The sequence below is a fragment of the Lynx canadensis genome, chromosome F2 (genome assembly GCF_007474595.2).
Source record: "Lynx canadensis isolate LIC74 chromosome F2, mLynCan4.pri.v2, whole genome shotgun sequence".
NCBI lineage: Eukaryota > Metazoa > Chordata > Mammalia > Carnivora > Felidae > Lynx > Lynx canadensis.
Window position 1 is genome coordinate 829,337 of NC_044320.2, and position 22,151 is coordinate 851,487.

Consider the following 22,151-nt stretch of genomic DNA (forward strand, 5'->3'; position numbering starts at 1 on the left):
TCCTCCGTTCCAGGCCTGAGAGGCGTGCCGGTGGGAGGAGGTGGTGGAGAGGGCTCCAGACCCACAGGGCCCAGCAGGGGCAGGGCTGTGAGCTCGGGCGGGAGTTTGTGGAGGGAGAGGCTGGGGCACGGGAGGAGGAGGTCCAGCCCCTCGGACCCGGCGGAGCCAGGGGCTGGCGATCCGGCCAGAGGTGCCTGTTAGCGGCGAGTGCAGGGCTGGGTGGTGGAGGGGAAAGGATGGGTCAGGGCCCCGGAGGCAGCTGTGGGTGCCGCCTGCAGGATGTCCGCCTGCTGGCCGCGAACAAGGCCCCGCAGCGGGCCGCCGAGGTGGAACGAGACCTGGACAAGGCCGACGGCATGATCCGGCTGCTGTTCAACGACGTGCAGACCCTCAAGGACGGGCGTCACCCGCAGGGGGAGCAGATGTACCGCAGGTGGGCCATGCCCCGTGCTGGGGTGGGGGGGGGGGTGGGTCTCGGCGCAGCCTGGCCTCAGCTCAGCCCTCCACCTGTCCCCACCGTCCCCAGGGTGTACCGCCTGCACGAGCGCCTGGTGGCCATCCGTACCGAGTACAACCTCCGGCTGAAGGCAGGCGTAGCTGCCCCCGTGACCCAGGTGACGGTGCAGAGCACGCAGAGGCGGCCCGAGCTCGAGGACGCCTCCCTGCGCTACCTACAGGACCTGCTGGCCTGGGTGGAGGAGAACCAGCGTCGGGTGGACGGTGCCGAGTGGGGTGGGGACCTGCCCAGTGTGGAGGCGCAGCTGGGCAGCCACCGTGGCCTGCACCAGTCCATCGAGGAGTTCCGGGCCAAGATTGAGCGGGCGCGAGCTGACGAGGTGTGCAGGACCCCGGGGGGTGGGCGGTGCGGGGGGCGTGGGGGCGCACCCCGGCCGCCGGAAGGTTCACCACTTGTGCCTCCCGCAGGGGCAGCTTTCCCCAGGCCCCCGGAGCGCCTACCGGGACTGCCTGGGCCGGCTAGACCTGCAGTACGCCAAGCTGCTGGTGAGTTGGGGGGCGGGGGGGAGAGGGGGGGGGCGGGGGGCACGGGGGCGGGCGCTGTGGCCTGCCGACCCCGCTCTCGTCTACCTGCAGAACTCCTCCAAGGCCCGGCTCCGTGCCCTGGAGGGCCTGCACGGCTTCGTGGCGGCCGCCACCAAAGAGCTGATGTGGCTCAGTGAGAAGGAAGAGGAAGAGGTGGGCTTCGACTGGGGGGAGCACAACTCCAACATGGCTGCCAAGAAGGAGAGCTACTCGGTGAGGTCACTTTCTAGAGCCTGCCGTGACTGCCCTGCCCCAGTTGGGTCCCAGGATGCCGGCTGGTGTTCCACCGGTGGACCCTGGTGTGGCCCTGACACCATCCCTGAGACCCCCGCTGTCTGTGTGTCAGGCCCTGATGCGTGAGCTGGAGCTGAAGGAAAAGAAGGTCAAGGAGATTCAGAGCACCGGGGACCGGCTGCTGCGGGAGGGGCACCCTGCTCGGCCTACAGTGGAGGTGGGGGCGGGCCGTGGGGACCCCCGGGCCCAGCTGGGGGCGGGGGCCGGCCGTGGGGACCCCCGGGGCCGGCAGGGGGCCTGACCCGGTGCCCGGCCGGGTGCCAGTCCTTCCAGGCCGCCCTGCAGACCCAGTGGAGCTGGATGTTACAGCTGTGCTGTTGTATCGAGGCACACCTGAAGGAGAACACGGCCTATTTCCAGGTGAGAAGCGGGCCCTCCCCCCTGCCTCAGTGGCAGCATCCCCACCGAGCCCCAGACCACTTCGGGGGACTCCAGGCCCCCGTCCGCGTCCGCTAGCGTGCGGTTAACGGGTCACGGCACCGCCCCGCAGAACTTGTGTCAGGCGCTCAGCAGCCCGTGGCCCCACTGGCCCCGCCTGACCCCTTCTCGCATTCTAGTTCTTCTCGGACGTGCGGGACACTGAGGAGCAGCTACGGAAGCTACAGGAGACGCTGCGCAGGAAGTACACCTGTGACCGCTCCATCACCGTCACGCGTCTGGAGGACCTACTGCAGGATGCCCAGGTGAGTTGACTGCCTCGGCCCCTGCCGGCTCAGGGCTCTCCTGCAGAGAGGTGGGCGCTGAGGCCCCGAGGGACGAGGGCAGGCAGCCGTCAGCAGGGGGGGGCAATGGCACAGGCAGGGACAGGTGGCGGGGGGAGCCGGAGGGGACGGGCTGGCATCTGAGCCGCATGGGTGCTCAGTGAAGGTCTCTAGAGGTGGAGGCATGGTGAGGAGAAGGGCAGGGGCGTTGGGGGGGGAGATGTGACAGAGGTTGGTCAACGCACCGGGATGGGGGTCGGGGAACCGGAGGGCTTAGCGGCAGGGTCACGGAGTAGTGGCAGGTGGCTGCCCGAGCCGCTGTGAGGTCCTCCACTGCCTGAGCCCCTGGAGTGCCCAGAGCAGCAGAGGCCTGGCTCAGCCACACTGTGTGGGCGGTCAGCGGACACAGCCCACCAGCATCGTGGGCCCGATGTCTGGGCAGGCCAGGTCTGAAGGGCTGTGTAGGGCGGAGGGGCAGCTGGGCGTGGTGCCCGTGTGCCCTGGGGCTGGGGAGGGGTGCTGGGCCCCCCTGGGGAGCTTGGCGGGGAGTGACAGATGACAGAGGAGATGGGGAGGCCCTGCTGGCTGGGGACTCCCGTGGCCAGGAGTCGGGGTCAGTGAAGGCTGGGGAATCATTCTGGGACAGACAGGAGTGACACGGGCACTTCCAAGGTGGACTCTGACCGCAGCCCCCGGACAGTCCTTCGTGGGGTTTAGGTTTAGCCCCTTGGAGAGGCTGCATGGGAGGGGGCGGATGACCTACATTGCGAGGGGGAGAGGTCGAGTGCGGCCAGAGTGCAGTGGGGCTGCTCTCCTGGAGGACACGGTGTGTGACCTGGGGGCAGGGGGCACTTACTTCTGGCCAGGAAGGAAGGACGAGCTGTGGGGTCTGTGGGGGGGCCAAGCTCTGGGTCGCCGCCCTGGCCCTGCCTCCCGCTCTCATGTGCCCAGCCCCATTGTACCCCAGGACCAGCAGCAGGGCACGGAGGTGGGGTACCAGAAGGGCTTGCTCGTTGCCTGGGGCGGGCGTGTGGGTCTTCACGGAACGTCATCTAGGCACGTGGTGTCCGGGCGCTGGACCGTGGTCTCTGAGTGTCCCCTCCCTGGCAGGATGAGAAGGACCAGCTTGGCGAGTACAGGGCACACCTCTCAGGCCTGGCCAAGCGGGCCAAGGCCATCGTGCAGCTGAAGCCCCGAAGCCAAGCCCACCCCGTGCGGGGTCGCGTGCCCCTTCTGGCCGTGTGTGACTACAAGCAGGTGGAGGTGAGGGCCCGGCTGAGCGGACTCGCGCACTGGGCGGGGCCTGCCGGGGGGGTGGGGGGGCCTGGTCACGCTGTGACGGCCCTGGCTCCCCACAGGTGACTGTGCACAAGGGTGATGAGTGCCAGCTGGTGGGTCCCGCTCAGCCGTCCCACTGGAAGGTGCTCAGCAGCTCCGGCAGTGAGGCCGCCGTGCCCTCCGTGTGCTTCCTCGTGCCCCCGCCCAACCAGGAGGCCCAGGAAGCCGTCACCAGGTGGGTGGCCCGGGGCCTGGCAGGTGCGGTGGGCGGCCGCGGGCCCGGGGCCCAGAGGCCTCTGACCGTGCTCCCGACCCACCAGGCTGGACGCCCAGCTCCAGGCTCTAGTGACACTGTGGCACCAGCTGCACGTGGACTTGAAGAGCCTGCTGGCGTGGCAGAACCTCAGCCGTGACGTGCAGCTCATCCGCTCCTGGTCCCTGGTCACGGTAGGACTTCCCCACGGGCCGCACTCAGGACGGGGTTGGGGGGGGGGTGAGGGGTGGCCTCTCCCGGGCCCCCCCGCTCAGCCCCCAGTGCCGCCCGCAGTTCCGAACTCTGAAGCCGGAGGAGCAGCGGCAGGCCCTGCGCAGCCTGGAGCTTCACTACCAGGCCTTCCTGCGGGACAGTCAGGACGCCGGCGGCTTCGGGCCTGAGGACCGGCTGCAGGCCGAGCGCGAGTACGGCTCCTGCAGCCGCCACTACCAGCAGCTCCTGCAGAGCGCGGAGCAGGGTAGGCGGCGGGCAGGCCCCGGCGGGCGGGTGGTGGGCGGCGGGCCGGGCCGCCGCCTGAGCCCGATGCATCCCCAGGCGAGCAGGAGGAGTCCCGCTGCCAGCGCTGCATCTCGGAGCTGAAGGACATCCGGCTGCAGCTCGAGGCCTGTGAGACGCGCACCGTGCACCGCCTGCGGCTGCCGCTGGACAAAGAACCGGCCCGGGAGTGTGCCCAGCGCATCGCCGAGCAGCAGGCAGGCACCTGCCCGTCCCTGCCCCCCCTCCCCGCCCCCCCCTCCCCGCCCCTCCCTAGGGCTGTGGGTGCGGGGCTCCCAGAGTCAGCTTGTCTCCTGCCCGTTTTCTCCTCAGAAAGCCCAGGCTGAGGTGGAGGGGCTGGGCAAGGGGGTCGCCCGACTCTCCGCCGAGGCCGAGAAGGTCTTGGCCCTGCCCGAGCCATCACCCGCTGCCCCCACTTTGCGCTCAGAGCTGGAACTGACCCTGGGCAAGCTGGAGCAGGTCCGCAGCCTGTCCGCCATTTACCTAGAGAAGTGAGTGCACCTGTGCGGGGCCGGGGGTGGGGGGGAACCTGTAGCCACGGGAGGGTCCTAAGTGTGCCTGAGTGCTGTGCTCTGGCTGATGGGTAGGGGACAGGGTCAAGGAGGAAAGATCTACTGACAGATCTGGTTAAAGGGGGGTGGGTACAGACCAGGGTGGTGGTTGTGGACGTGCCCTGAAGATGGGACTCCTGGGGACCCAACGTGGGGAGAGGGCTCAGCTGTGCCTCACCGGGGCCTAGGGGCGTGCAGGCGCAGGGAGGAGACCAAGGAGAAGCCGAGCGAGGAAGTCGAGAAATGGGGGTGGCCCATGGCCAGTTAGGTTCAGACAGGGGCTCAGCCAGGGGTGGGGGGGGCACTTCTAGTCGGAGGGTGGGGAGAGGAACCGCAGAGGGCAAGCGGGGGATTGGGGGCTGGTGGGTGAGTGGGCTAGATGCCAAGGTCTTTGTGAGGGGCCTGTGTTTCCCTCTTGGTCTCCCCACTCCCCTCCCCATGATCTGTGCTGGCTGCCCCCCAGGGAGATGCAGTCCTTATCAGGCACCTTCCTCCGCTGGCCCCTTGCCACCACCCCCCACCCCCCCACAGGCACGTCTTTCCTCCTTTGCTGTTCACTTCGGCACACGTGTTCACAAAGCTCAGGCTCTCCTTTTGGGTGTGCAGTCGTCCGCCCCCCTCCCTCAGTCTCACCGCTGACTGGGCTCAAAGGGCCCGGTGTCTGTAACGTCTTACAACGCCACGAGAGTAAACAACACTTCTCACCGTTGGCTGTTGTTTCACCGTGAAGGCAAATACGGTGTTTCAGAGGAAGGTCCCCGAACGGCACGTGGTATTGCCCCTTACCCAGTCTTGGGGCCGGAAGGCCGAGAGCTTCTCCCAGGCCCCAGGGCAGCAGACTGGGGGGGGTCTCTTCTGCCTCAAGATGTTGGAGCTTTCTGTCTCCTGGACAGCACAACCTGTCTTCGGGACTCAGTCCCCAGCTGAAGCGTCCCTGTGTCCCAGAGGCCTCCAACCACCACCCTCTCCCCGAGGCCCCCTGTTCTCTCCAAACTCTGTGACCCCAGGGGTCAGCTGACCGCCAGGACTCGGGTTCTACTGCGTCAGACTTGCCATACGCCTACACCCGCCAGCCCCGAGCTGAGCTTCGTTCTGCCCGCAGGCTCAAGACCATCAGCCTGGTGATCCGCAGCACGCAGGGGGCCGAGGAGGTGCTCAGGGCACATGAGGAGCAGCTCAAGGAGGCCCAGGCCGTGCCCGCCACCCTCCCAGAGCTTGAGGCCACCAAGGCCGCGCTGAAGGTGCGGCCGCTGGGCCTGGGCCTTGCCCCCGGGGTGGGGGGGCGGGGGCGGGGGGAGGCGGGGCCCTGGGGCTGAAACCACGCCCACCTCTCTGGCCCCCAACAGAAGCTGCGGGCCCAGGCGGAAGCGCAGCAGCCGGTGTTCGATGCCCTGCGGGACGAGCTGCGCGGGGCGCAGGAGGTGGGCGAGCGGCTGCAGCGGCAGCACGGCGAGCGGGACGTGGAGGTGGAGCGCTGGCGCGAGCGCGTGGCCCCGCTGCTGGAGCGCTGGCAGGCCGTGCTGGCCCAGACGGACGTGAGGCAGCGTGAGCTCGAACAGCTGGGCCGCCAGCTCCGGTACTACCGGGAGAGCGCAGAGCCGCTGGGCGCCTGGCTGCAGGACGCCAAGCAGCGGCAGGAGAAGATCCAGGCTGTGCCGCTGGCCGACAGCCAGGCCGTGCGGGAGCAGCTGCGGCAGGAGAAGGTGGGTGCGGGTCGGGCGTGGCCGGGGGTGGGGCCGGAGCGCGCGCCCCGTGGCCGCTGACCACCCCGCCCCCGCCCGCCAGGCGCTGCTGGAGGAAATCGAGCAGCACGGGGACAAGGTGGAGGAGTGCCAGGAGCTTGCGAAGCAGTATATCAACGCCATTAAGGTGAGGCTCCCTGGCTTCCTGCGACCCTCACGGAGGCCCGGCACGTCGAGGAAGTCTCGCTGGGCCCTCGGGGGGCACCCTGAACCCAGGCCACACTGGTGAAAGCCTTGGGCGGGTTCGGGGGCAGGGTGAGAGAAGGCGAAGCTAGCAGCTGACCAGCGTGTCCTCACAGGACTATGAGCTCCAGCTGGTCACGTACAAGGCGCAGCTTGAGCCAGTGGCCTCCCCAGCCAAGAAGCCCAAGGTCCAGTCTGGGTCTGAGAGCGTCATCCAGGAGGTAGGGCCAAGGGTGGGGCTGGTGGGGCCGGGTGGGCTGCATGGGCCCTGTGGCTCATGGCAGGGCTGACTCTGGCCGCATCCTTCCTCCTGCTCCCCAGTACGTAGACCTGCGGACAAGGTACAGCGAGCTGACCACGCTCACGAGCCAGTACATCAAGTTCATCAGTGAGACCCTGCGGCGTATGGAGGAGGAGGAGGTATGGCCTGCTGGGGGTGGGGGTGCCGTCTTCCCACCCGCCCCGCCCAGGTGCTGCCCCTGGGAACCTGTATAAGACCACGTGGTACAGCTCCCTCCCGCCCTCCTGCCTGGGGCCACCAGCACCCTCTCCTTGCAGCACGGCCTGCCCCCAGGCTCCCTGCACCCGTGGCCTGCCCCACCTTGGCCTGGCGCTGCACTGCTCTCCCCGTGGTGGCTGGCGCCTCCTCTTTCTCCTCTGTTGGCACGTGCCCCCGACCAGGCGTCCTACCGGCGCTCGTGTGTGTGTTCCTCCTTGGGATTCCACGTGGCCTCTGCACTTGGCCACTTGCTCCGGAAGAGCTGGGGAGTGTCAGATCACCGGGGCTAGGGAGGGGGGGTTCCGGCGTGTCTCGGTGGGCCAGGGTGGCTACCTGTCCTGTTCCTCCTGCTTCCTGGGTAGACTCGCCGTCTGGCTTGCGAGGCCCTCAGATCTGCTCTGCTGTTTCACACTGGCCGTTGTATCCTGTTCCACCCCGCTGGGCGGCAGGAACGGGCCCAGGTCCAGAGAGAGGGACCCTGCAGCCAGAGCCAGGCGGGCAGGTGTTCGGCGGGGCTCAGGCAGGGCTGTGTGGTGGGTGCGGCTCGCACGCCCTGCGAACTTCCTGCTTTGCTCTCTCTCTCTCTCTCTCCCCCCCCCCCCCCCCCCCCCCCCCCCCCGTCCATCTGTCTCCATCGCCTGTCTGCGGGAAGAGGGGAGGACGCCTGGGCCTCCTTCCCCAGGCTGGTGAGCACGGTGGGGCCAGGCTGCGCTCGCTGCCTTGAGTGCCCTGGGCGGGTGCACGCTGTCTCCCTCCGCCGGGCTGTGACCTCTGTCTTCCCTCGACCCCCCGCCCCCAACCCCCGCACCGCGCTGTCGGAGTGAACTGTGGTGGTGCCGTGTCATGTGAGTGCCTGGCGGCCCACTCTGTGCTCACCGCTCTCTCTGGTTCTCTCCCTCTCTCTGCCGCGGCCACAGAGGCTGGCTGAGCAGCAGCGGGCAGAGGAGCGGGAGCGGCTAGCCGAGGTGGAGGCCGCGCTGGAGAAGCAACGGCAGCTGGCCGAGGCGCACGCCCAGGCGAAGGCGCAGGCAGAGCGGGAGGCCCAGGAGCTGCAGCGGCGCATGCAGGAGGAGGTGGCGCGGCGGGAAGAGGCGGCGGTGGACGCGCAGCAGCAGAAGCGAAGCATCCAGGAAGAGCTGCAGCACTTGCGGCAGAGCTCGGAAGCGGAGATCCAGGCTAAGGCCCGGCAGGCGGAAGCCGCGGAACGCAGCCGGCTGCGCATCGAGGAGGAGATTCGCGTGGTGCGCCTGCAGCTGGAGGCGACCGAGCGCCAGCGGGGTGGGGCCGAGGGCGAGCTGCAGGCGCTGCGCGCACGCGCGGAGGAGGCCGAGGCGCAGAAGCGGCAGGCGCAGGAGGAGGCGGAGCGCTTGCGGCGGCAGGTGCAGGACGAGAGCCAGCGCAAGCGGCAGGCGGAGGCGGAGCTGGCCCTGCGCGTGAAGGCGGAGGCCGAGGCGGCTCGGGAAAAGCAGCGGGCCCTGCAGGCGCTCGAGGAACTGCGGCTCCAGGCCGAGGAGGCGGAGCGGCGCCTGCGGCAGGCCGAGGCCGAGCGGGCCCGCCAGGTGCAGGTGGCCCTGGAGACGGCGCAGCGCAGCGCGGAGGCGGAGCTGCAGAGCAAGCGCGCCTCCTTCGCGGAGAAGACGGCGCAGCTGGAGCGCACGCTGCAGGAAGAGCACGTGGCTGTCGCGCAGCTGCGGGAGGAGGCGGAGCGGCGGGCGCAGCAGCAGGCAGAGGCCGAGCGGGCCCGCGAGGAGGCGGAGCAGGAGCTGGAGCGCTGGCGGCTGAAAGCCAACGAGGCGCTGCGGCTGCGGCTGCAGGCGGAGGAGGTGGCCCAGCAGAAGAGCCTGGCGCAGGCGGAGGCGGAGAAGCAGAAGGAGGAGGCCGAGCGCGAGGCTCGGCGCCGCGGCAAGGCAGAAGAGCAGGCCGTGCGGCAGCGGGAGCTGGCCGAGCAGGAGCTGGAGAAGCAGCGGCAGCTGGCGGAGGGCACTGCCCAGCAGCGCCTGGTGGCGGAACAGGAGCTGATCCGGCTGCGGGCTGAGACGGAGCAGGGGGAGCAGCAGCGGCAGCTGCTGGAAGAGGAGCTGGCCCGGTTGCAGCGGGAAGCGGGGGCGGCCACCCAGAAGCGCCAGGAGCTGGAGGCGGAGCTGGCCAAGGTGCGGGCCGAGATGGAGGTGCTGCTGGCCAGCAAGGCGCGGGCCGAGGAGGAGTCCCGTTCCACCAGCGAGAGGTCCAAGCAGAGGCTGGAGGCCGAGGCCAGCCGCTTCCGGGAGCTGGCGGAGGAGGCCGCCCGCCTGCGTGCCCTGGCCGAGGAGGCCAAGCGGCAGCGGCAGCTGGCAGAGGAGGATGCGGCGCAGCAGCGAGCGGAGGCGGAGAGGGTGCTCGCCGAGAAGCTGGCCGCCATCGGCGAGGCCACGCGGCTTAAGACCGAGGCGGAGATTGCGCTCAAGGAGAAGGAGGCGGAGAACGAGCGCCTGCGGCGGCTGGCAGAGGACGAAGCCTTCCAGCGGCGGCGGCTGGAGGAGCAGGCCGCCCAGCACAAGGCGGATATCGAAGAGCGGCTGGCGCAGCTGCGCAAGGCGTCGGAGAGCGAGCTGGAGCGGCAGAAGGGGCTGGTGGAGGACACACTGCGGCAGCGGCGGCAGGTGGAGGAGGAGATCCTGGCGCTCAAGGCGAGCTTTGAAAAGGCGGCCGCCGGCAAGGCGGAGCTGGAGCTGGAGCTGGGGCGCATCCGCAGCAGTGCCGAGGACACGCTGCGCAGCAAGGAGCAGGCGGAGCAGGAGGCCACGCGGCAGCGGCAGCTGGCGGCCGAGGAGGAACAGCGGCGCCGCGAGGCGGAAGAGCGCGTGCAGAAGAGCCTCGCGGCGGAGGAGGAGGCCGCGCGGCAGCGCAAGTCCGCCCTGGAGGAGGTGGAGCGGCTCAAGGCCAAAGTGGAGGAGGCGCGGCGCCTGCGCGAGCGCGCGGAGCAGGAGTCGGCTCGGCAGCTGCAGCTGGCGCAGGAGGCCGCGCAGAAGCGGCTGCAGGCGGAGGAGAAGGCGCACGCTTTTGCGGTGCAGCAGAAGGAGCAGGAGCTGCAGCAGACGCTGCAGCAAGAGCAGAGTGTGCTGGAGCGGCTGCGGGGCGAGGCGGAGGCGGCGCGGCGGGCGGCCGAGGACGCGGAGGAGGCGCGGGAGCGGGCCGAGCGGGAGGCGGCGCAGTCCCGGCGGCAGGTGGAGGAGGCCGAGCGGCTGAAGCAGTTGGCCGAGGAGCAGGCGCAGGCGCGCGCGCAGGCGCAGGCCGCCGCGGAGAAGCTGCGCAAGGAGGCGGAGCAGGAGGCGGCGCGGCGCGCGCAGGCGGAGCAGGCCGCCCTGCGGCAGAAGCAGGTGGCCGACGCCGAGATGGAGAAGCACAAGAAGTTCGCCGAGCAGACCCTGCGGCAGAAGGCGCAGGTGGAGCAGGAGCTGACCGCGCTGCGGCTGCAGCTGGAGGAGACGGACCACCAGAAAAGCATCCTGGACGAGGAGCTGCAGCGGCTGAAGGCGGAGGTGACGGAGGCCGCCCGCCAGCGCGGCCAGGTGGAGGAGGAGCTCTTCTCCGTGCGCGTGCAGATGGAGGAGCTCGGCAAGCTGAAGGCGCGCATCGAGGCGGAGAACCGCGCGCTCATCCTGCGTGACAAGGACAACACGCAGCGCTTCCTGCAGGAGGAGGCTGAGAAAATGAAGCAGGTGGCGGAGGAGGCCGCCCGGCTGAGCGTGGCGGCCCAGGAGGCGGCCCGGCTGCGGCAGCTGGCGGAGGAGGACCTGGCGCAGCAGCGCGCCCTGGCCGAGAAGATGCTCAAGGAGAAGATGCAGGCGGTGCAGGAGGCCACCCGCCTCAAGGCCGAGGCCGAGCTGCTGCAGCGGCAGAAGGAGCTGGCGCAGGAGCAGGCCCGGCAGCTGCAGGAGGACAAGGAGCAGATGGCCCAGCAGCTGGCCGAGGAGACGCAGGGCTTCCAGCGGACCCTGGAGGCGGAACGGCAGCGGCAGCTGGAGATGAGCGCCGAGGCCGAGCGCCTCAAGCTGCGCGTGGCCGAGATGAGCCGGGCCCAGGCCCGCGCCGAGGAGGACGCCCAGCGCTTCCGCAGGCAGGCCGAGGACATCGGGGAGAAGCTGCACCGCACCGAGCTCGCCACACAGGAGAAGGTGACGCTGGTGCAGACGCTGGAGATCCAGCGGCAGCAGAGTGACCGCGACGCCGAGCGCCTGCGGGCCGCCATCGCAGAGCTGGAGCGCGAGAAGGAGAAGCTCAAGGAGGAGGCCAGGCTGCTACAGCTGAAGTCCGAGGAGGTACCCGCCCCGCCCCACGGGCGCACGTGGGCGGGCCCCGGGGGGGGGGGGGGCCTGCTCTGCGGCCGGCTCGCCGGCCTCCCTGACTGTGCCCTCCCCTCCCTCCCCCTTGCAGATGCAGGCGGTGCAGCAGGAGCAGCTGGTGCAGGAGACGCGGGCCCTCCAGCAGAGCTTCCTGTCGGAGAAGGACAGCCTGCTGCAGCGGGAGCACTTCATCGAGCAGGAGAAGGCCAAGCTGGAGCAGCTCTTCCAGGACGAGGTGGCCAAGGCGCAGAAGCTACGGGAGGAGCAGCGGCGGCAGCAGCGGCAGATGGAGGAGGAGAGGCAGCGGCTGGTGGCCAGCATGGAGGAGGCCCGGCAGCGCCAGCATGAGGCCGAGGAGGGCGTGCGGCGCAAGCAGGAGGAGCTGCAGCTGCTGGAGCGGCAGCGGCAGCAGCAGGAGAAGCTGCTGGAGGAGGAGAACCAGCGGCTGCGCGAGCGGCTGCAGCGCCTGGAGGAGGAGCACCGGGCCGCGCTGGCGCACTCGGAGGAGGTTGCCGCCTCGCAGGCCGCGGCTGCCAAAGCCCTGCCGAACGGCCGGGTCGCCCACGACGGCCCGGCGGCCGAGGTGGAGCCCGACCACGCCTTCGACGGCCTTCGGCGGAAGGTGCCGGCCCAGTGGCTGCGGGAGGTCGGCGTCCTGAGCGCCGAGGAGCTGCAGCGGCTGGCCCAGGGCCGCACAACCGTGGCCGAGCTCGCTCAGCGGGATGACGTGCGCGGCTACCTGCACGGCCGCAGTGGCGTTGCCGGGCTGCTGCTGACGCCCAGCAACGAGAAGCTGAGTGTGTACGCGGCCCTACGGAGGCAGCTGCTGAGTCCGGGCACGGCTCTCATCCTGCTGGAGGCCCAGGCTGCCTCGGGCTTCCTCCTGGACCCTGTGCGGAACCGACGGCTGACCGTCAACGAGGCCGTGAAGGAGGGCGTCGTGGGCCCAGAGCTGCACCACAAGCTGCTGTCGGCCGAGCGCGCCGTCACCGGCTACAAGGATCCCTACACCGGGGAGCAGATCTCCCTCTTCCAGGCCATGAAGAAGGACCTCATCGTGCGGGAGCACGGCATCCGCCTGCTGGAGGCCCAGATCGCCACGGGCGGCATCATCGACCCGGTGCACAGCCACCGCCTGCCCGTGGACGTGGCCTACCGGCGCGGCTACTTCGACGAGGAGATGAACCGCGTCCTGGCGGACCCGAGCGACGACACCAAGGGCTTCTTCGACCCCAACACGCACGAGAACCTCACCTACCTGCAGCTGCTGGAGCGCTGCGTGGAGGACCCCGAGACGGGCCTGCGCCTGCTGCCCCTCACGGATCAGGCTGCCAAGGGTAGGGAGCTGGTCTACACTGACTCGGAGGCCCGGGACGTGTTCGAGAAAGCCACCGTGTCCGCACCGTTTGGCAAGTTCCGGGGCAAGACGGTGACCATCTGGGAGCTCATCAACTCAGAGTACTTCACGGCAGAGCAGCGGCGGGACCTGGTGCGGCAGTTCCGCACGGGCAAGGTCACCGTGGAGAAGATCATCAAGATCGTCATCACGGTGGTCGAGGAGCACGAGCAGAAAGGGCAGCTTTGCTTCGAGGGCCTGCGCGCCCTGGTCCCTGCCGCCGAGCTGTTCGAGAGCGGGGTCATCGACCGCGATCTCTACCGCCAGCTGCAGCAGGGCGAGCGTTCGGTGCGAGAGGTGGCCGAGGTGGATGCCGTGCGGCGGGCCCTGCGGGGCAGCAACGTCATTGCTGGTGTGTGGCTGGAGGAGGCGGGACAGAGGCTGAGCGTCTACGAGGCCCTGAAGAAGGACCTACTGCAGCCAGAGGCGGCGGTGGCCCTCCTGGAGGCCCAGGCCGGCACCGGACACATCATCGACCCCGCCACGAGCGCCCGGCTCACCGTGGACGAGGCGGTGCGGGCCGGCCTGGTGGGGCCTGAGCTGCACGAGAAGCTGCTGTCGGCTGAGAAGGCCGTGACCGGCTACAAGGACCCCTACTCAGGGCAGAGCGTCTCCCTGTTCCAGGCCCTGAAGAAGGGCCTCATCCCCAGGGAGCAGGGCTGGCGCCTGCTGGATGCCCAGTTGTCCACAGGTGGCATCGTGGACCCGAGCAAGAGCCACCGTGTGCCCGTAGACGTTGCCTGTGCCCGGGGCTACCTGGACGAGGAGACCAGCCGAGCCCTGTCGGCGCCCAAGGATGAAGCCAAGACCTACCGCGACCCCGGCACACAGGAGCCGGTCACTTATGGCCAGCTGCAGCGACAGTGCCGGCCCGACCCGCTGACGGGGCTGAGCCTGCTGCCGCTCTCGGAGAAGGAGGCCCGGGCCCGGCGGGAGGGACTCTGCTCCGAGCTGCAGGCTCGCGAGACCTTTGAGAAGACTGCCGTTGAGGTCCCCGTGGGCAGCTTTAAGGGCAAGACGGTGACCGTGTGGGAGCTCCTCAGCTCTGAGTACTTCACGGCGGAGCAGAGACAGGAGCTGGTGCGGCAGTTCCGCACGGGCACCGTCACCGTGGAGAAGATCATCAAGATCGTCATCACCATCGTGGAGGAGGTGGAGACCGTGCGCCAGGAAAGGCTGTCTTTCAGCGGCCTCCGCGCCCCGGTGCCGGCCAGTGAGCTCGTGGCTGCCGGCGTCCTCAGCAGGGCCCAGTTTGAGCAGCTCAAGGACGGCAAAACGTCTGTGAAGGACCTGTCAGAGGTGGACTCTGTGCGGACGCTTCTCCGGGGTAGCGGCTGCCTGGCCGGCATCTACCTGGAGGACTCCAAGGAGAAGGTGACCATCTATGAGGCCATGCGGCGGGGCCTGCTCAGGCCCAGCACGGCCACTCTGCTGCTCGAGGCCCAAGCGGCCACCGGCTTTCTGGTGGACCCTGTGAGGAATCAGCGCTTGTATGTCCACGAGGCCGTGAAGGCGGGCGTCGTGGGCCCCGAGCTGCACGAGAAGCTGCTGTCTGCCGAGAAGGCCGTCACCGGCTACACGGACCCCTACTCCGGCGACACCATCTCCCTCTTCCAGGCCATGAAGAAGGGCCTGGTCCTTAGGGAGCACGGCATCCGCCTGCTGGAGGCCCAGATCGCCACGGGCGGCATCATCGACCCGGTGCACAGCCACCGCCTGCCCGTGGACGTGGCCTACCGGCGCGGCTACTTCGACGAGGAGATGAACCGCGTCCTGGCGGACCCGAGCGACGACACCAAGGGCTTCTTCGACCCCAACACGCACGAGAACCTCACCTACCGGCAGCTGCTGGAGCGCTGCGTGGAGGACCCCGAGACGGGCCTGCGCCTGCTGCCCCTGAAAGGAGCCGAGAAGACGGAGGTGGTGGAGAGCACGCAGGTGTACACGGAGGAGGAGACCCGCAGGGCGTTCGAGGAGACGCAGATCGACATCCCTGGCGGCGGCGACCGCGGCGGCTCCACCATGTCCCTGTGGGAGGTGATGCAGTCGGACCTGATCCCAGAAGAGCAGCGAGCCCGGCTCATGGCGGACTTCCGGGCCGGCCGGGTGACCAAGGAGCGTATGATCATCATCATCATCGAGATCATCGAGAAGACCGAGATCGTGCGCCAGCAGAACCTGGCTTCCTACGACTACATCCGCCGCCGCCTCACGGCCGAGGACCTCTACGAGGCCCGGATCATCTCCCGCGAGACCTACGGCCTCCTCCGGGAGGGCGCCAAGAGCCTCCGAGAGGTGCTGGAGGCGGAGTCGGTCTCACGCTACCTGTACGGCACGGGCTGCGTGGCTGGCGTCTACCTGCCGGACTCCCGGCAGACGCTCACCGTCTACCAGGCGCTGAAGAAGGGGCTGCTGAGTGCCGAGGTGGCCCGGTTTCTGCTGGAGGCACAGGCGGCCACGGGCTTCCTCCTGGATCCCGTGAAGGGCGAGCGGCTGACCGTGGACGAAGCCGTGCGGAAGGGCTTGGTAGGCCCCGAACTGCACGACCGGCTGCTCTCGGCCGAGCGGGCCGTGACCGGCTACCGGGACCCCTACACGGAGCAGACGATCTCGCTCTTCCAGGCCATGAAGAAGGACCTGATCCCTGCCGAGGAGGCCCTGCGGCTGCTGGACGCCCAGCTGGCCACGGGCGGCATCGTGGACCCGCGCCTGGGCTTCCACCTCCCCTTGGAGGTGGCCTACCAGCGCGGCTACCTCAACAAGGACACGCACGACCAGCTGTCGGAGCCCAGCGAGGTGCGCAGCTACCCGGATCCCTCCACGGACGAGCGCCTCAGCTACACGCAGCTGCTCAGGAGGTGCCGTCGCCACGAGACCAGCGGCCAGCTGCTCCTGCCGCTCTCGGACGCCCGCAGGCTGACCTTCCGCGGCCTGCGCAAGCAGATCACGGTGGAGGAGCTGGTGCGCTCGCAGGTCATGGACGAGGCCACGGCGCTGCAGCTGCGGGAGGGCCTGACCTCCGTGGAGGAGGTCTCCAAGAACCTGCAGAAGTTCCTCGAGGGCACCAGCTGCATCGCCGGTGTCTTCGTCGATGCCACCAAGGAGCGGCTGTCCGTGTATCAGGCCATGAAGAGGGGCATCATCCGCCCCGGCACGGCCTTCGAGCTCCTGGAGGCGCAGGCGGCCACCGGCTACGTCATCGACCCCATCAAGGGGCTCAAGCTGACTGTGGAGGAGGCCGTGCGCATGGGCATCGTGGGCCCCGAGTTCAAGGACAAGCTGCTGTCGGCCGAGCGCGCCGTCACCGGCTACAAGGACCCGTACTCGGGGAAGCTCATCTCCCTCTTCCAGGCCATGAAGAAGGGCCTCATCCTGAAGGACCACGGCATCCGCCTGCTGGAGGCCCAGATCGCCACGGGCGGCATCATCGACCCCGAGGAGAGCCACCGGCTGCCCGTGGACGTGGCCTACCGGCGCGGCCTCTTTGACGAGGAGATGAACGGGATCCTGACCGACCCCTCGGACGACACCAAGGGCTTCTTCGACCCCAACACGGAGGAGAACCTCACGTACCTGCAGCTCATGGAGCGCTGCGTCACGGACCCCCAGACGGGCCTGCGCCTGCTGCCCCTGAAGGAGAAGAAACGGGAGCGGAAGACGTCCTCCAAGTCCTCGGTGCGCAAGCGGCGCGTCGTGATCGTGGACCCCGAGACGGGCAAGGAGATGTCCGTGTACGAGGCCTACCGCAAGGGCCTCATCGACCACCAGACGTACCTGGAGCTGTCCGAGCAGGAGTGCGAGTGGGAGGAGATCACCATCTCCTCTTCCGACGGCGTGGTCAAGTCCATGATCATCGACCGCCGCTCAGGCCGCCAGTACGACATCGACGAGGCCATCTCCAGGAGCCTCATCGACCGCTCGGCGCTGGACCAGTACCGCGCCGGCACGCTCTCCATCACCGAGTTCGCCGACATGCTCTCGGGCAACGCTGGTGGCTTCCGCTCCCGCTCTTCTTCCGTGGGGTCCTCCTCCTCCTACCCCATCAGCCCCGCCGCCTCCAGGACCCAGGCGGCCTCCTGGTCAGACCCCACCGAGGAGACCGGCCCCGTGGCCGGCATCCTGGACACGGAGACGCTGGAGAAGGTGTCCATCACGGAGGCCATGCACCGCAACCTGGTGGACAACATCACCGGGCAGCGGCTGCTGGAGGCCCAGGCCTGCACGGGGGGCATCATCGACCCCAGCACCGGGGAGCGCTTCCCCGTCACCGACGCCGTCAACAAGGGCCTGGTGGATAAGATCATGGTGGACCGCATCAACCTGGCCCAGAAAGCCTTCTGTGGCTTCGAGGACCCGCGCACCAAGACCAAGATGTCGGCCGCTCAGGCCCTGAAGAAGGGCTGGCTCTACTACGAGGCGGGCCAGCGCTTCCTGGAGGTGCAGTACCTGACGGGGGGCCTGATCGAGCCCGACGCGCCGGGCCGCGTGCCCCTCGACGAGGCCCTGCAGCGTGGCATGGTGGACGCCCGAACCGCCCAGAAGCTGCGAGACGTCGGCGCGTATTCCAAGTACCTCACCTGCCCCAAGACCAAGCTCAAGATCTCGTACAAGGACGCGTTGGACCGCAGCATGGTGGAGGAGGGCACGGGGCTCCGGCTGCTGGAGGCCGCCGCCCAGTCCAGCAAGGGCTACTACAGCCCCTACAGCGTCAGCGGCTCCGGCTCCGCGGCCGGCTCGCGCTCCGGCTCGCGCACCGGTTCCCGGGCTGGCTCCCGCCGCGGCAGCTTTGACGCCACGGGTTCCGGCTTCTCCATGACCTTCTCCTCCTCCTCCTACTCTTCCTCGGGCTACGGCCGCCGCTACGCCTCGGGGCCCGCGTCCTCCCTGGGGGGCCCCGAGTCCGCGGCGGCCTGACCCGCTGCCTGCACCCCTGCCCTCCCGCTCTGCATGTGGCCAGGTTCCCTGCCCAGGCGTTGGGGTCTTTAACGTTTCAAAGGTGTCTTCCTCCCAAGCGGTGCCTAAAGTCTAACCAAAAAGAGCCGACTAATATATTAACGATCTATCTGCTGTCCAGACAGCCTGCGTCCCAGGGAGGCGGTCAGGGAGGGAGCTGGTGCGGACCCGCTGACCAGCTCATCCCCCAGGCCTCCCTGCTCCTGTCTACCTGCCACTCACCACAGCCAGGTGCCTTGGAGGGTCCCGGGCCCGGCCCCAAGCCCGGCCCTCCTAGCCCTCCCGTCTCTCTAGAGGGTATCGTCTGGGCAAGGTTCCCACCCCCCACCCCCCCACCCGCCGCCCCGCCCCAGCCCCGCTCGCTGGGCTCACTGACACCCAACCACTGATCCTAGCCGCCCGGGGGAGCGGGGTCGGCCCCGTCGCTGGCAGGGCCCTCGGAACCAGCTTCTCTTCCTGTTTCCAGGACTGATTTCCTCGCTCGGTGGGCCTTGCTGGGGAGGGAGGGGGTCCGGGGTTAGTCATCTCTTTTCCAGCCTGCCCGTGGGAAGATGAGGGTCCAGTCTACAGAACCAGCTGGCCCGGGCCAGGCCTCTCCCGTGCCCGGCCCGCGCCTGGCCCCTGCCCAGCTGCAGGCGCCGTCCCCAGCCCCTAGGCCCTGACACTGTCCCGAGACCCCAGGCGTCCGGCTTCAGCCTTCCAGCCTCAGTCCCTTAGTAAGTGCCTTCAGTGTCCTCCCTCCACCCCAGGCCCCGAGGACCCAGACCTGGGGTGGGAGACAGACCCTCCCGGTGACAGACTCCCCACCAGCCCAGCTCCCGGGCGTGCCAGCCCCGGGGCCCGGCTGGGTATGGCCGGGGCTTCTGCAGGACTCTGCTCCCCCGTGGGTCCCCCCTGGGTGCTTCCTGCCTGTCTGTCCGCGACAGCCTCACCTCCTTGTCAGGCCCGGGCACAGGCAGCCCAGCCCAGTTCCCTCCCCTCTTGTTCCATCCAGCCCCTGGCCTCGGTGGCTTCCACCCCTGCCTCCACTCTCTGATGAAGCTTTGCATGTTCCACTAACCCAGGCAGGCGGCGGGTGGAGGCGCCAGGCTCCGGCTGCCTCCGTGAGGGCAGAACACTAACCCGACCACGGGTGAGCCTGCAGCGCTCACCCCAATAAAAGCAATTCCAACCTTCCTGTGCGTCCTGCGTTGTTTTCTCATCCCCGGGTCGGGTGTGTGCCGGGGGCAGGGTGGATCAACGCTGCAGCCCCAGGCTCTGAGCTTGGCCGGGCATCTGGGCCAAGGGCAGGGGCGCAGGGCCTCCGTGACTGGCCTGAGGCCTGTGTTTCCAGTACCGAGCGGAGGGCAGGGCGGAGGCTTGCTCCCGTAGGGTCCTCAGCCCCTGCCGCTCGTCCCGCCGATGGCCTGTCACCCTGGCGGGCCCACACACCCAGTTCGCAGGCGGCGCTGCTGAGGGGGTTCCGTGCTCTCCCGTCAGCCAACGTTGCCTGTGCCCCTCACGGCCCATCCTTCGGAGGGAGCCCGGGTCAGCTGGTTCGGGCAGCAAAGGTTAACGCCGCGGGGAAGGCCGTGCTCGCGAGCCTCGGCGGCTGGACGGTGAGCGAGGCATCAGGGTCTCTGCTGCGGTCCTCCCGCCCCCGTCGCCCCAAGTCCACACACCGCTCCTTACATCGGGCTCGTCCAGCCTCCCGGGTTCTCTCTGGGGAGACTCACGAGGGGAGGCTGCGCGGGGCCGGCCGCAGCCCTGCTGAGCCACTCGCCCTGAGGCCACGACGGAGGCCCACCTGCCTGCTCTGCCCAGGGTGGGGGCGGCTGACCGAGAGCCTCGTCTTTGGGGCCTGAATCCTGGCCATCGTGTCCTTATCGGGCTCCGCTCCTTTGCCCGCTGCCGCGTACGGCAGAAATAACCAGGATCCCCACCGGGATGGGATCCGGAACAAGGAGTCTCCGTGGCCAGGTGGCGGGGTCTTCCTCCTGGGGACCGGGACTGGCGGCTCCTCACCCTAACGTGGCAGGCTCGCTCCCGGTGGGTCTCTGGAGTATGGTGGGCTGGCCACTGCTTCTACCCCTTGTTCCCAGACTCCTGTCTCCACCCGCGGGGCCCACGGACTCCGGGTAAGGCCCGTGTCCTGGGGGATGGCGCCCCAGTTCCGCCAGGCCGGCAGCCTCTGCCGGGCGTGCCGTCCCCTGCGGCCCCGGGCCCTGCCGCACACCCTTGCCGTAAGGGGGCCTGAGCGCCGTGGCGATGTCCCGCCGGAGTCCACCCCGCAGGCCTGAGCGTGGCCCCTGGAACGTGAGTCGGAAGCGACGGATCCCCCCGCTGGCCGGCCGGCTCCGGGGTCTCTGCCGCCGGGCTGACGTGCAGCGTCACACGGCACACGGGAGAGGAGCGGGGCTGGCCGGGGAGGGGAGCTGTGTCGTCGGCCCGTGCCGGGCCCATCTCCACATCTGGGCATCGGGTCGCGAGCCCGTGTGAGCCCCGGTGGCCGGTGAGCACCTGCCAAGCTGTCCTGTCCGCCGGTGGCTCGGTGGGCGCCAGCATGCGGCACGAGACCGCGCTCCTTGTCCCCCAGCGCCTCCTTTCCGCAACCCCCGCCCCCGTCCTGGGCCCCTCAGGCCCCGTGCCCCCACCCCCACCCCCCGCCACTGTGAGGGGGTCTGTCCGTCCCAACGTGCCACGCCGGCCGTCGCGAACCAGGACCGGGCTTTGTCCTCCATCATCTCGCCGGTGGGAGCCTCCGTAAGGCCAACAAGCCGACCGAGGTCACGTTCCTGGTGTGTCAGCTGGTATCTCAAATTCACAGAGGCCGACCGGGTGTGGGGCTTTTTCCTCAGAGGCAAGAAAGGGGAGGCTCAGACTTTGTCCGTTGCCTTGGAGAGGGCGTCCCAGCCATGCCTGAGGAGAGGATGTCCCAGCATGCCCCTTGGAGAGGCTCCTTGGAGAGGATGTCCCATTATGCCCCAGGCTCCTTGGAGAGGACGTCCCAGCATGCCCCAGGCTCCTTGGAGAGGGCGTCCCAGCATGCCCCAGGCTCCTTGGAGAGGGCGTCCCAGCATGCCTCAGGCTCTTTGGAGAGGATGTCCCAGCATGCCCCATTCTTGGAGGTGGTATCCCAGAATGCCCAAGGAGAGGATGTCCCAGCATGCCCCGGACTCCTTGGAGAGGACGTCCCAGCATGACCTAGGCTCCTTAGGGTATCCCAACATGCCTGAGGAGAGGATGTCCCAGCATGCCCCAGGCTCCTTGGAGAGGGCGTCCCAGCATGCCTCAGGCTCTTTGGAGAGGATGTCCCAGCATGCCCCATACTTCTCGGAGATGGAGATGGTATCCCAGAATGCCCCAGGAGAGGGTGTCCCAGCATGCCCCAGACTCTTTGGAGAGGATGTCCCAGCATGCCCTAGACTCCTTGGAGAGGACGTCCCAGCATGCCCCAGACTCCTTGGAGAGGACGTCCCAGCATGCCCTAAGCTCCTTAGGGTATCCCAACATGCCTGAGGAGAGGATGTCCCAACATGCCCCAGGCTCCTTGGAGAGGGCGTCCCAACATGCCCCATACTTCTTGGAGATGGTATCCCAGAATGCCCCAGGAGAGGGTGTCCCAGCATGCCCCAGACTCTTTGGAGAGGATGTCCCAGCATGCCTGAGGAGAGGATGTCCCAGCATGCCCCAGGCTCCTTGGAGAGGATGTCCCAGCATGCCCTAGGCTCCTTACAGTATCCCAACGTGCCTGAGGAGAGGGTGTCCCAGCATGCCCCAGATTCCTTAGAGTGTCCCAACATGCCCAAGGAAAGGGTGTCCCAGCATGCCCCAGACTCCTTGGAATAGAATGTCCCAGTGTGTCGCAGACTCTAGAGATGAACTCCCAGTGTGCCCCAGGCTCCTTGGAGAGGACGTCCCAGCATGCCCCAGATTCCTTGGAGAGAATGTCTTAGCATACCCCAGGAGAGGATGTCCCTGCATGCACCCAGACATGCATCAGACGCTCCTGAGTGCACATGTCTTACCAGGGCATTCAGAATACTTGCCACTTCCTGCTTATTAGGCCTGCGGAGGTTATCAGCGAGCGGACGGTTGTGTTTTTCTGGGCATTGGTCAGTCTACACTGGGACAGAGCCACAAAGCTGACGTGGTCCAGAGCAAAGCGCACATACTGTTCATCTCACACGGGCATCTCGAACTGTCGGCAGGGCCGGTCCTCCTGAGCCTTCTCCCTGGCGTGTGGGGGGCGTCCCCTCCCCGTGTCTTCACGTGGTCTCCCTCCCAGTGCCCGTCTGTGCCCCTGGTCACCCCTTCTTGTGGGGACACCAGTCAGCCTGGATCGGGGGCCCCAGGGCCCTCCTTTACCTCAGTCACCTCCACAAAGGCCCGCCTCCGAGTACAGTCACCCTGCGGCCCTGGGGGTGGGACTCAGCAGGTGGC

General features: G+C 68.7%; 1 protein-coding gene across 15 annotated transcripts in view; it reads left to right on the forward strand.

Annotated features, from left to right (window-relative positions):
• Positions 1-18,905, forward strand: part of PLEC (plectin) — a 55,831-nt gene extending 36,926 nt beyond the window's left edge. For all 15 annotated transcript variants that reach the window (XM_030303537.1, XM_030303538.1, XM_030303546.1 and 12 more), the window contains 20 exons: positions 279-433; positions 527-836; positions 925-1,002; positions 1,093-1,254; positions 1,388-1,492; positions 1,600-1,695; positions 1,893-2,018; positions 3,147-3,299; positions 3,395-3,549; positions 3,635-3,761; positions 3,862-4,045; positions 4,123-4,280; positions 4,396-4,574; positions 5,737-5,875; positions 5,981-6,337; positions 6,420-6,503; positions 6,676-6,780; positions 6,881-6,979; positions 7,976-11,356; positions 11,472-18,905. In XM_030303537.1, the coding sequence (XP_030159397.1) occupies positions 279-433; positions 527-836; positions 925-1,002; positions 1,093-1,254; positions 1,388-1,492; positions 1,600-1,695; positions 1,893-2,018; positions 3,147-3,299; positions 3,395-3,549; positions 3,635-3,761; positions 3,862-4,045; positions 4,123-4,280; positions 4,396-4,574; positions 5,737-5,875; positions 5,981-6,337; positions 6,420-6,503; positions 6,676-6,780; positions 6,881-6,979; positions 7,976-11,356; positions 11,472-17,690 (12,372 nt within the window). In that variant the 3' untranslated portion in view covers positions 17,691-18,905. The remainder of the gene's footprint in view (positions 1-278; positions 434-526; positions 837-924; positions 1,003-1,092; positions 1,255-1,387; positions 1,493-1,599; positions 1,696-1,892; positions 2,019-3,146; positions 3,300-3,394; positions 3,550-3,634; positions 3,762-3,861; positions 4,046-4,122; positions 4,281-4,395; positions 4,575-5,736; positions 5,876-5,980; positions 6,338-6,419; positions 6,504-6,675; positions 6,781-6,880; positions 6,980-7,975; positions 11,357-11,471) is intronic.
• The last annotated feature ends 3,246 nt before the right edge of the window (positions 18,906-22,151 follow it).